General features: G+C 40.3%; 1 protein-coding gene and 1 pseudogene across 1 annotated transcript; both read left to right on the top strand.

The window, feature by feature from the left end:
• Window positions 1-2,063, top strand: part of LOC105003006 — a 3,457-nt pseudogene extending 1,394 nt beyond the window's left edge.
• A 6,567-nt stretch (window positions 2,064-8,630) lies between these two features.
• On the top strand, window positions 8,631-9,575 carry LOC105002999 (olfactory receptor 52B4-like). The gene has a single exon (XM_010859905.1). It carries the CDS (start codon window positions 8,631-8,633, stop codon window positions 9,573-9,575), a length of 945 nt encoding a protein of 314 aa, XP_010858207.1.
• The last annotated feature ends 4,009 nt before the right edge of the window (window positions 9,576-13,584 follow it).

Here is a 13,584-nt window from a genome sequence, read left to right as displayed (position 1 = left end):
ACCTGCATACAGATTTCTCAGGAGGCAGGTCAGGTGGTCTGGTATTCCCATCTCTTTCAGAATCTTCCACAGTTTGTTGTGATCCACACAGTCAAAGGCTTTGGTGTAGTCAATAAAGCAGAAATAGTTATTTTTCTGGAACTCTCTTGCTTTTTTGATGATCCAGTGGATGTTGGCAATCTGATCTCTGGTTCTTCTGCCTTTTCTAAATCCAGCTTAAACATCTGGAAGTTAACAGTTCATGTATCGTTGAAGCCTGTCTTGGAGAATTTTGAGCATTACTTTGCTAGCGTGTGAAATGAGAGTACAATTGTACGGTAGTTTGAGCATTCTTTGGCATTGCCTTTCTTTGGGATTGGAATGAAAACTGACCTTTTCCAGTCCTGTGGCCACTGCTGAGTTTTCCAAATTTGCTGGCATAGTGAGTGTAGCACTTTACAGCATCATCTTTTAGGATTTGAAATAGCTCAACTGAAATTCCATCACCTCCACTAGCTCTGTTTGTAGTGATGCTTCCTAAGGCCCACTTGACTTCACATTCTAGGATGCCTGGCTCTAGGTGAGTGATCACACTATTGTGATTAGCTGGGTCATGAAGATCTTTTTTGTATAGGTCTTCTGTGTATTCTTGCCACCTCTTCTTAATATCTTCTGCTTCTGTTAGGTCCATACCGTTTCTGTCCTTTATTGTGCCCATCTTTGCATGAAATGTTCCCTTGGTATCTCTAATTTTCTTGAAGAGATCTCTAGTCTTTCCCATTCTGTTGTTTTCCTCTATTTCTTTGCATTGATCACTGAAGCAGGCTTTCTTATCTCTCTTTGCTATTCTATGGAACTCTGCATTCAAATGGGTATATCTTTCCTTTTCTCCTTTGCCTTTTGCTTCTCTTCTTTTCACAGCTATTTGTAAGGCCTCCTCAGACAACCATTTTGCCTTTTTGCATTTCTTTTATAAGTGGAGATTTCAAAACACAGCCACAGGGTAGTTACACCCTTGCCCAGAATTAGTTGTTAAAGATAATTTAACACCAGATTGTTCAGATGACTGAATCTAGTTCTCTAGTCTAAATCCACTATCCAAACCCAATCATTCAAGAGTTAACCCACTCATCAATCAAGAGTTCTCTACCCACTTCAGAGTGATGACTGCATATAAATCTTGTCTCTTCTTTGACACTATACTAGTTACAAGAGCTGGACTCAGGTGCCCATCTCCCTGGTTTCAGAGTTCCCTTGGGCCCTGAAGCCCACCCACGCAGCTGGAGTCTCAAGTGGCCACCATCATGCCCTCCTCCCCATTCAGCATGGCTTGGTCTGTATGAGCAACATGAACAAGAGCATGGAAGCCCACAGCATCCTCAAGAAGAAAGGATTCAATGTCAGGTCTTTTGGAGTGGGATCCTGTATGACACTCCCAGGACTGGCACCCTCCCTGTGGTCTGTGATTTCTCCACCACATATGAATAGATGTGCAAAGACCTTCTCCTCAAAGACCAGGTATGCTATAGCAGCAGTGGGGTGTTTCACACACTGGGGAGAAATGAGATAATTAAGCCTTGTCCAGAACGATTTCAAGAGTGCACAGATCCCTTTGATGTCATCTTCACCTGTGCTGGGAGAGTGTATAAAATGGTGGTGAAAGACCTGTGTGATAGAGAACAGAAGCCCTGGCAGCCTGTGCATGTGATCAACTTGGATATAAAGGACACGCTGAAGGCAGCCAGCCTTGGTGCTTCAATCATCTGTGAGCTCTACCAGGGTCTCCAGCAGGCTGATGACATGCAGAGCAGTCTGGCTGAGCTGCTCCCGGCAGCAAAGCAGAAAACAGGAAGGAGCTTTCTGCACACAGTCTATTCTACTGAAGATCTTAGGTGATTTTCAGCTCCCTTGTCAGTAAGAACTTTAGTATAGACTTTTGGGCTAGTGGATATTTTCTCTGAGAAGGGTCTTCAAAATTCTTTTGTACTAAAAGTTGTCTGTATGATTTTTTTTTCAGGTGCATCCCACTCAGGCAAGAAGTGGAGGATAAAAAGGTTTCATGGCAAACAGAACACGAACTGTAAGTAGGCATCAAAGTCCCTTCAATTTGAGTTTGAATAGTGTGGAGACTTGCCTTCCAAGGAATAATTTAGTGTTCACACGTCTCTGCAAAGAAGTCAACCTCAGTGACTCCATTTTAATGATCAACAAACCAAGGCTCATAATAGGTTGCTGGACAAGTGAACTGTCGAAGGATATTTCAGAAAATGAAAAACAGTGTCTGTTTTATCCATTTATAGTGATAACAATCCTTTTGCTTTTCTGGCATGTGTATAAATGTGATTTATTTATTTATTTTTTTAGTGAGCTAGGTTTGTATTGAATGTTTGAACTTCAAAATATTTTTATTTTTAAGATCGGATGTCCTTTTCTAATGCGAACTTTAATAGAAACTCAGGGTGCATAATGAATTGTATTTATTACTAAAATTCTGGCACGATTTGTTCAATCAAATAACTCATTAAATGTAACAAAATGAAATAAACCTTCAAATTTAAAGAAAAGCGTCGTCTCATTTGTGGTAAGGAATGCATATTACAAAGTGAAAGTGAAAGTTGCTAGGTCGTGTCTGGCTCTTTGCTACCCCATGGAAGTTAGCTTGTCAGGCTCCTCTGTCCATGGAATTCCCCAGGCTAGAATACTGGAGTGGGCTGCCATTTCCTCCTCCAGGGGATCTTACAGATCCAGGAGTCGAACACGGGTTTCCTGCATTGCAGGCAGGTTCTTTACTGTCTGAGCCACCAGGGAAGCCTATTACAAAGTGAGTGCCTTGGTTTCTTATTGTTGAAGACAAACGGCTTCCATGGAGAAAAGCATTTTTTCCTAGTGAGAACTTTCTTCATGATAAAAGCATTCATTTGTTGAGTACTGTGCTTCTGTGAAAAGTGGTTCCTTACTCCTGGGTAGTGAAATATTCTTGGTTCTGATGAACAATGGCACCAAGTCCTGGGTGACTTTGCTGTTGTTGTTCAGTCACTAAGTCATGTCCAACCCTTTGTGACTCCAGGGACTGCAACACACTAGGCCTCCCTGTTCCTCACCATCTCCCAGAGTTTGCCCAAGTTCATGTTTATTGAATTGGTGATGCCATCCAACCATCTCATCTTCTGTCACACTCTTCCCCTTCTACTGAGGGAAAAATGTCAAAATATCTAATGTGGAGCTGGGGTTTCAAATAAAATAAGAGAAAGAATGGGACTGAAAATATTTTTTTGGAGAAAGAATTGTGGAACATTTCCAAACTCGTTAAAAGATATTTACAGATCCAAAGATTCAGCCAACCTCAAGGAGCATAAAAACAAGAAGCTATGCCTAGGCCCATGAATATTGATATAAAAAGCAAGATTGAGGGGAAAATCTTGAGTGTAGCCAAAGGAGGCAGGCAAATATGAGCATGTCAAAATTATTTTGATTTACATGTGGTCTGTTAAGCACTAAGTACATATAATTATATATCCTTAGGCAACAATATCATTATTCAAGTCTCTGAAATTTGAAACTCATGGAAAAGCTGAGGATGGGTATAACTTTAGTGTAAACTATTTCATGGGCTTCCCTGGTGGCTCAGGTGGTAAATACCAAGTCTGTCTGCAATGCAGGAGACCTGGGTTCAATTCCTGGGTTGGGAAGATCCCCTGGAGAGGGGAAGAGCTAGCTTCTCCAGTATTCTTGCCTGGAGAATTCCATGGACAGAGGAGCCTGGTGAGCTATAGTTGATGGGGTCGGAAAGAGCCAGACATGACTGAGCAACTAACATTTTCAATTTCAAGCTATTTCATGAAGAAGAAATGTCAAAAATTGCTGATACATATTAACTGTAAGCTTCATATTTTTATTGAAAATAGATTTAACACAATCCCTTCACTGTTCACCTGAAACTATCACAAAACTGTTAATCCACTATACCCCAATATAAAATAAAAACTTTATATTGTTTTTTAAAAATGTACCAAGTACAGATAAGCTTAAGGGTAATTTTCATTAGTAGGCAAACTCAGGGTTATCATTTGTGTTTATGAACACAGTGGAGCCAAGTAGCGATTATTATTTTACTTGAAATTTTCAAAGGAGAAGAGAACGCAGGCAGAATTCACATGTAAATGATGTCCAGTGCAAGATAAAGGACAAAATGACATCCTACTTCTACAGTAATTAGAATAGAGAAAAGTCATGATGAGTTACCATAGGGGACAGAGTTGATGAGGCTTGCTAAACTCAAGAGAATCTGAGCTACAGGGTTTAGCACTAGACTCACATTGACAGCCTCATTTCAGTTTATCAAAACAGCATTTATCACATTAAATTTATATGCCCTTGATTTTTTTTTTAAACACTAGCTTAGGTGAAAAACCGTTTCTTTATCAGAGCATCTGAAAGAAGTAAGAGAGAGAAAAGGAGCAGGAGGAAGTGAAGAAGATGTGAAGATGTCTTAGAGACAGCACATTTGGGAAGAGGGTGAGGCTGGTGGAGACAGTTCTGTCCCTGGAGTCCTGGGATAAGTGCTGCTCTCAAGGGCTCACATCAAGGAGAATAAACAGCCCAAATCCTGCCATGCAACTAGCTGACTTATATATCCCATTGAACATCTGTTCCTGAGGATTCATCCTAAGGCCAGGGAGTGATTAGACGTCTACAGGTAGAGACGGTTTAATGATCAAGGTAAGGACTGGGCAGGTGTTATGTCCTAAACAGCCTAGAGGGGCAGGACCCTTGGAGGATGTTAATATGTGTGGAATGATACTAAACAGAGGTACTTCTAGCAGAAGTGAAGGGTGAGATCTGGAAAGGGAGGTTGAGAGTATATGAACCAGGTGAAGTTACTGAAAGTTAGCAAATTAGCAGATCAGTTCAGTTCAGTCACTCAGTCATGTCTAACTCTTTGTAATCCCATGGATTGCAGCATGCCAGGCTTCCTTGTTTATCACTAACTCCTGGAGCTTTCTCAAACTCATGTCCATCGAGTTGCTAATGGTGTCCAACCATCTCCTCCTCTGTTGCCCCCTTCTCCTCTTGCCCTCAGTCTTTGCCAGCATCAGGGTCTTTTCCAAATTAGTCGGTTCTTCACATCAGGTTGTCAAAGTACTGGAGCTTCAGCTTCAGCATCAGTCCCTCCAATGAATATGCAGGGTTGATTTCCTTTAGGATTGACTGGTTTGATCTCCTTGCAGTCCATGGGACTCAAGAATCTTCTCCAACACCACAGTTCAAAGCATAAATTCTTTGGTGCTCAGCTTTCTTTATAGTCCAAATCTCACATCCAAACATGACTACTGGAAAAACCATAGCTTTGACTAGACGGACCTTTGTCAGCAAAGTAATGCCTCTGCTTTTTAATATGCTGTCTAGGTTGGTTATGCCTTTTCTTCTATGGAGCAAGCATCTTTTAATTTCATGGCTGCAGTCACCATCTGCAGTGATTTGGAGCCCAAAAATAAAGTCTGTTACTGTTTACATTGTTTCCCCACCTATTTGTCATGAAGTGATGGGACCAGATGCCACGATCTTAGGTTTTTGAATGTTGAGTCTTAAGCCAGCTTTTTGACTCTGCTCTTCACTTTCATCAACTTCAGTTCTTTGCTTCTGACATGTGTGGTGTCATCTGCGTATCTGAGGTTATTGATATTTCTCCTGGCAACCTTGATTCCAGGTTGTGCTTCATCCAGCGCAGCATTCCTCATGATGTACTCTGCATATAAGTTAAATAAACAGGGTGACAATATACAGCCTTGATGCACTCCTCTCCCTATTTGGAACCAGACTATTGTTTCATAATAGTCTAATTCTAACTGTTGCATCTTGATTTGCATACAGGTTTCTCAGGAGGCAGGTGAGGTGGTCTGGTATTCTCATCTCTTTAAGAATTTTCCACAGTTTGTTGTGATCCACACAATCAAAGGTTTTGGTGTAGTCAATAAAGCAGAAGTATATGTTTTTCTGGAACTCCCCTGCTTTTTGATGATCCAGTGAATGTTGGCAATTTGATCTCTGGTTCCTCTGCCTTTTCTCTGCCTTAGAAAAGGAGATATCATTCATTAAATAACAGGTGCCATAGAATTAGGCTTGACATAATAAATAGAAAACAAATGGTCTTACTGTAGATCACTCTTGGCAAAATATGAGAAAGATGTTGAAAATGAGAAGGATCTGTGTGGGATTTCCCCAGGCAGGGTGTGGGAAGGAGCTTTGGGGAGCTGCCAGGGAGACTTGCTTGTGTGTAAGAAATAGGAGGAGGCATTTGAGTAGGGTGTTAAGAATTAACTTGTTTCAGACTGAAGTCACCCCATTGGGACACCAGTCCCATAGGCAAATTCCCTAACCCTAGATTTCTGGCTTCTTTCTATGGCTCTGACTTTAAATATTTCCCTCTTAGTCCCTGTCTCCACTTCCTGGCTGTGGTGAACTTTTGCAATGCTCTAGGGCTTCCCTGATAACTCGGTAAAGAATCTGCCTGCAATGGAGGAAATCCTGGTTCAATTCCTAGGTCAGGAAGATCTGCTGGAGAAGGGAAAGGCTACCCACTCTAGTATTCTGGCCTGGAGAATTATATAGTCCATGGGGTCACAAAGAGTTGGTCACAACTGAGTGACTTTCACTTTCCACTGAAGCCCTACCTTGTTGATTTGTCTTTCCTGACTTCTTCCTTCATGCCTTTATCTATTTTCCTTTTTTTTTTTTTATCAGGCTGTGGGACTCACAAGTACCATTGTTTCTATTTGGTGCTCTCCCCTTGCTCTCTGATTTTCCACTTCCTGCAAGAGACCTGCTGCCCTCACTGGAGAGAATCTCAGACAGGAGCATGTGCTCAATGGGAAACAGTTTCAGTGTACATGCTAAGTTGCTTCAGTCATGTCTGACTCTTTGTGACCCTATCGACTCTAGCCTGCCAGGCTTCTCTGTCCATGGGGATTCTCCAGGCAAGAATATTGAAGTAGCCATGCCCTCCTCCAGGATATCTTCCTGACTGAGGGATCGAACCCCACATATCTTATATCTCCCGCATTAGCAAGCAGATTTGTTACCACTACAGCCACCTGAGAAGCCCAACAGTTTTAGACCCGAGGCCAACTGATGACTGATCACTCTAATGACAGAACGTTTTCTCCCAGCACCCAGCCATGGTTATAGGAGTTGATTTTCCTCCCCAAATAGGAAAATTAGAAGCATCCAGGGTAACTGGAGTTGAAAATAATAATGTTTATAGTGAGTATAAGCTCAATCCTATGAGACAAATATTTTAAGATACTCATTCAATAGAAGGAATTCACATTTGTTTCCAGTTCTTAAAACCTGTCTATTTACAATTTGCCCCTCTTTAAACCATAAGTATATATTATAAGACTCTAAAAAAATTCCCATTTCCCCCCTCTATCCCTGGTTAGTGATATGGTGGCTGAAAATAGTTTTTGCTCAAAATATGTTACCTGAATAACTGATTTAATCAGTGAATCAAAGTGTACTAAGAAATAAATGTTCAATTTCTGCATGCAAAAAGACTTTAAATATCATGCCGCCCTCCCTCCTCATTCTGAGAAGTGATACCTTTCTTTTTTCAATTTCAGTCATTTCTACACTTAGTTTTCTAAGATGTAAGCTGGAGGAGTGCCTCACCCCAGGCACACAGGCCTTGTCAATGGGACCTCTTAAGGTCTTTTGACCCTCTTCACCAGTGAGGTTCCTGTATGTGGTAAACGGACAATTTTCAAGTCTCATATTTATTAATTATTTCCTTGGGATATTTGGCAAATAATTCACATTTGCTGAGTCTCATATTCCTTAAGAGTGAAATGGAGATAATATCCAGTTCCTTGAATGGATAGTAAACACGGCAGTGCAAAAATATATAAAGTACCATATATCAAGTGACGACTGCAGCTGCTGGCATAAAGCATATGCATAATAGATATTAGTTTAATTCTCCCTTGACTGTTAGGTTCAGATCCATTTTACTCCAGGAACACCATTGGCTATTTAGAATCCTGTCTCATCAACTACTGTTCTGGTAAACCTCCATAGATAATTTTAAAAACTAGATCAACTGTTCTAAACTGATAACTTCATGACATCTAATGGCTGCTCCCCATGTAAATGGTTAAGTCTAAATGTAAAGCTGTGATAAATGTCCTTCACAATGAGGAGAAATCTTCCTGTACAAATCCTCCCATACCTTCTCCAGTATTCTCTATGCCTAAGCCACCCTGCCTGAAAATGTTTCAAGAATACATCTTTTTCTTTTCTTTCTTTGCTATATGATAAACTCCTTAATGTCAAGTTCAATTACAATCTTGCTACTGCCTTCCCAGAGATGTACCATTGTCCCTGCTGTATATTGATACCCATCTATTGGTAGGAAAAGACATACAGTAATATCTTTTTATTTGACCCATTGGAAACCTGTATATTCTTTAACTAGAGTAGCATTTGAGGCTACAGAACATATCCTATTCACCTTTGTATATGTCTTATTTGCATGTTCCAAGAAGGCAGAAGTACAGAACATGCCAAAATCTGCTGCTTTCACCAAGATTAGGAAAATCTGTGTTTTTATCTCTGTATGTGAATAAGAAGTGATGTATTCAGTGGTATTTCTAGACATGATGACTTTAAATCACACCGGTGTTAGCCACACAGTCTTCCACTTGCTGGGCATCCCTGGCCTTGAGGACCAGCACATATGGATCTCCATCCCCTTCTTCATTTCTTATGCTATTGCCCTCTTTGGAAACAGTCTGGTCATCTGCATTATCTTCACAAAGCGCAGCCTTCATGAACCCATGTACCTCTTCCTCTGCATGCTGGCTGGAGCAGACATTGTCCTCTCTACGTGCACAGTCCCTCAGGCCTTGGCCATCTTCTGGTTCCATGCTGGGGAGATCTCCCTGGATCGCTGCATCACTCAGTTCTTCATCACACACAGCACTTTCATGTCTGAGTCAGGGATCTTGCTGGTGATGGCATTTGACCGCTACATTGCCATATGCTTTCCACTAAGATACAGCACTATTCTTACACACACACTGATTGGGAAAATAGGAGTTACCATCTTTCTGAGAAGTTACTGTACAATTTCCCCCATAGTATTCCTTTTGAAAAGATTGAATTTCTGCCAAAATAATATCATACCCCACACCTTTTGTGAACACATTGGCTTGGCCAAATATGCTTGTAATGACATTCGAGTGAACATCTGGTATGGACTCTTCGTCCTAATGTCAACAGTGGTTTTAGATGCCCTGCTAATTTTTATTTCCTATGTGCTGATTCTCCATGCTGTCTTCCACATGTCTTCCCAAGACGCTCGCCACAAGGCTCTCAACACATGTGGCTCTCATGTCTGCATCATCATTCTCTTTTATGGACCTGCCATCTTCACGATCCTGACTCAGAGGTTTGGTCATCACATTCCACCTCATATTCACATCTTGTTGGCTAATGTCTGTGTTCTGGCTCCACCTATGCTGAACCCTATCATTTACGGGATCAAGACCAAGCAAATCCGGGAGCAGGTAGCTCACATATTTTTTCCAAAGCAGAAATAACGCCAAAGGAGGAACAGACTTTTCATCATCTTTAGCTGTTCATGATATGGACTACAGATGTGGTGAGTGGAAACACTATCGATAAACTGAAACATAAATGTCTCGGTGAATTCTGTTTCCAGGGGAGGTCACAAGGTAGGTTTCAGAGTTTATATCTTCTGCTGTCAAAGCAACAGAGAGTAGTACAATGTTTGACTGAGATGGTGTGTCCTACACAGAGCCTGTGAACTTCTAAATCATGTATCCTTCATGTCATTAGCTTGGTTTGGTAAAAGATGAAATGAGTACTGATTTCTGGTTTTGAATTTCTTCAACCATTCCTGACTGAGTTTCCCACTCTTTGAGATGTCTTGTGACATCCTTGGACAATCACATAAAAAGGGTACAATTTGTCAGTTGGGCAGGGTGAATAACTTCTGGAGCCTAATGGATAGCATTGTTTCTATATTTAATAATCCTATATTGTATATTTGAAATTTGTTAACTTAAGAGTTGATATTATGTTTTCTCACCACACACACTCATATACATATACATACACAACTTGCACCTATGAAAAGGGTGATGAATATGTTCATTAACTTGATTGTATTATTTCACTATATATGTATATGTATATTTGATATATTTATATATCAAATCATCTGGTTGTATACTTTATATACAGTTTATATTTGTCAAATTTTGACAAAATATTTTTGGAAAGAAAAACATTTTATTCTAATGAATTCACACCAGTGACATCAGAAAAGTATGTTTAAGAGACCACAAACATCTGTGTAGCCCCAAACTCAATACCATCTCAATGAACTTCCATAGAATGAGAAAACTCTCTTCCTCAGCAATCCCGAGGAAGCACAAAAGTTATTAATGATTGAGGAGAGGTTTACCTGGTGGTTTCACACTTTAAATCTTCACTATCAATTATATTTGTAATGTTAAACCAATGTGGGCATGAGAGATGATTTTTCACATCTTTGATCGGAACTTCTTGATTAAGCTAACCTGTTCACCAATGTTTCACAAGGTTTTGTGAAACCCTCACAAAGCTTAAGGTCGCCCTGATTCTGAGCACACTCAAAAAACTGTTCCACCTCAAAGGAACATGAGACTTGCTGCTGCTGCTGTGTATGGCATAACATGTATAACACATGAAAAGATGCTCAACATTGCTAATTACTAGAGAAATGCAAATCAAAACTATGATGAGATATTACCTCACACCAGTCAGAATGGCTATCATAAAAAACTCTACAAATAATAAATGCTAGAGAGGGTGTGGAGAGAAAGGAACCCTTCTAAACCATTGGTGGGAATGTAAATTGGTACAGTCACTATAAAGAATAGTACAGAAGTTCCTTAAAAAAGTAAAAATGCAGCGACCATATGACCCTGCAATCCCACTGCTGGGCATATATCTAGAGAAAAACATCAGAGAGAATGCATGCACCCCAATGTTCAATGCAGCACTGTTTACAATAGCCAAGACATGGAAGAAACCTAAATGTCCATCAACAGAGGAATGGATAAAAAAATGTGATATGTATATATTACTCAGCCATTAAAAGGAATGAAAGAATGCCATTTGCAGCAACATGGATGGACCTAGAGATTGTCATAATGAGTGAGGTAATTTCAGAGAAGGAGAAATATCGTCTGACATTCTTTATATGTGAAATCTAAAAAGAAACGACACAAATGAACTTATATACAAAACAGAAAGAGACTCACAGACTTAGAGAACAAATTTATGATTTCTGGGGGGATGGATGGGGAGAAGGGATAGGGAGTTTGGGATCGACTTGTAGACACTTCTATATTTACAGTGGATAACTAACAAGGACCTATTGTATGACACATGGAACTCTGTTCAATGTTATGTGGCAGCCTGGATGGGAGGGGAGTTTGGGGGAGAATGGATACATGTATATGTATGACTGAGTCCCTTCACTGTTCACTTGAAACTATCACAGCATTATTAATTGGCTATACCTCAACACAAAATAAAAAGTTAAAACAAATGTATGGCCTCTAAAGTGTTTCCTCATTAACATATGTCTCAGCCTCATGCATTCTGATTAGTTTTCCCCCAACATGAATGACTGGGTGAATATAAAGGAGGTTTAGCACTGATGAACATGATCTGAACCTGGTGTAGCAGTCAGCACCCCAGCATCTCTGAATTAATATTCTGATCAGAAGTGTTTTCTATTGGAAGGTTTTTAGTCAAAAGGGGAAATGGTGGAAACCTCTGCCCTACTGAGGTCTGGGAAAGTCATTCTGGCTTCTGCATAGCTTAACTTAAATTTTGCTGACCAGAGCATCCTGTTTTGTGGCCTTTCAGACATGCATTGTACAGCCGCTTTGGTCATTGAGGAAGGGAACGCGTTTGAAATTCAAAGTGGAGTAGCTGTGGTTCAGAGGTGGCTCTTATATATATGATTTTGCAAATGTTCCGGTTTTACTGAAAACTTGAATTTTCTGACTATTATTGCAGACCAGGACAAAAAACCACGGTGGGTGTAGTATTATCTCAGATGTGATTACTGCTCATATTTTGCTTGTCATGATGTCTCCTGTATTGTGACTGTTAGATGCCTTACATTTCCTCCCCAGTCCTCGTAAACGGAAATTTTTTCGAGGACTGAGCCACAACACTGGCCTCACTGGGAACTGAGTCTAATTTCTGGGTCTCCAGCAAGATGCCATGTCAGCCTCCTCTATTCTCTGTACATCCCCTGCCCAACCAGTACCTCTTTACCTACACCCTACTCATACAACTGACCTTCCTACGTACTTTCCCCAGGCCCCAGATAGTTGTTGTTCTTATCAAAGGGACAATGAGGGGACATTCCCCTTTCCTGGTTTCCTGGTAACTAATGAGCCCACCTGATGTCAATTCCCCTCTAACTAGTAATCTCCCCTTCTCCAGGGAGCAAAGTTTGCCACCACATTCTTCCTGTCACCCCTGCTTACCGTGGGGTGTCACGTAAGGAACTTGCTTCAGACATTTCTTTTTTTTTTAAATTTTATTTTATTTTTAAACTTTACATAATTGTATTAGTTTTGCCAAATATCAAAATGAATCCATCACAGGTATACATGTGCTCCCCATCCTGAACCCTCATCCCTCCTCCCTCCCCATACCATCCCTCTGGGTCGTCCCAGTGCACTAGCCCCAAGCATCCAGTATCGTGCATTGAACCTGGACTGGCATCTCGTTTCATACATGATATTTTACATGTTTCAATGTCATTCTCCCAAATCTTCCCACCCTCTCCCTCTCCCACAGAGTCCATAAGACTGTTCCATACATCAGCATCACTTTTGCTGTCTCGTACACAGGGTTATTGTTACCATCTTTCTAAATTCCATATATATGCGTTAGTATACTGTATTGGTGTTTTTCCTTCTGGCTTACTTCACTCTGTATAATAGGCTCCAGTTTCATCCACCTCATTAGAACTGATTCAAATGTATTCTTTTTAATGGCTGAGTAATACTCCATTGTGTATATGTACCACAGCTTTCTTATCCATTAATCTGCTGATGGACATCTAGGTTGTTTCCATGTCCTGGCTATTATAAACAAAGCATTTCCTCTAAAGTCAGGAACAAGACAAGGGTGCCCACTTTCACCATTACTATTCAACATAGTTTTGGAAGTTTTGGCCACAGCAATCAGAGCAGAAAAAGAAATAAAAGGAATCCAAATTGGAAAAGAAGAAGTAAAACTCTCACTATTTGCAGATGACATGATCCTCTACATAGAAAACCCTAAAGACTCCACCAGAAAATTACTAGAACTAATCAATGACTATAGTAAAGTTGCAGGATATAAAACCAACACACAGAAATCCCTTGCATTCCTATACACTAATAATGAGAAAACAGAAAGGGAAATTAAGGAAACAATTCCATTCACCATTGCAACAGAAAGAATAAAATACTTAGGAATATATCTACCTAAAGAAACTAAAGACCTATATATAGAAAACTATAAAACCTG

Source organism: Bison bison, unplaced genomic scaffold (assembly GCF_000754665.1).
Source record: "Bison bison bison isolate TAMUID 2011002044 unplaced genomic scaffold, Bison_UMD1.0 scf7180017856908, whole genome shotgun sequence".
Taxonomy (NCBI): domain Eukaryota; kingdom Metazoa; phylum Chordata; class Mammalia; order Artiodactyla; family Bovidae; genus Bison; species Bison bison.
Note: the sequence above shows the minus strand (reverse complement) of the source record. Positions and strands in the feature narration are given on the sequence as shown.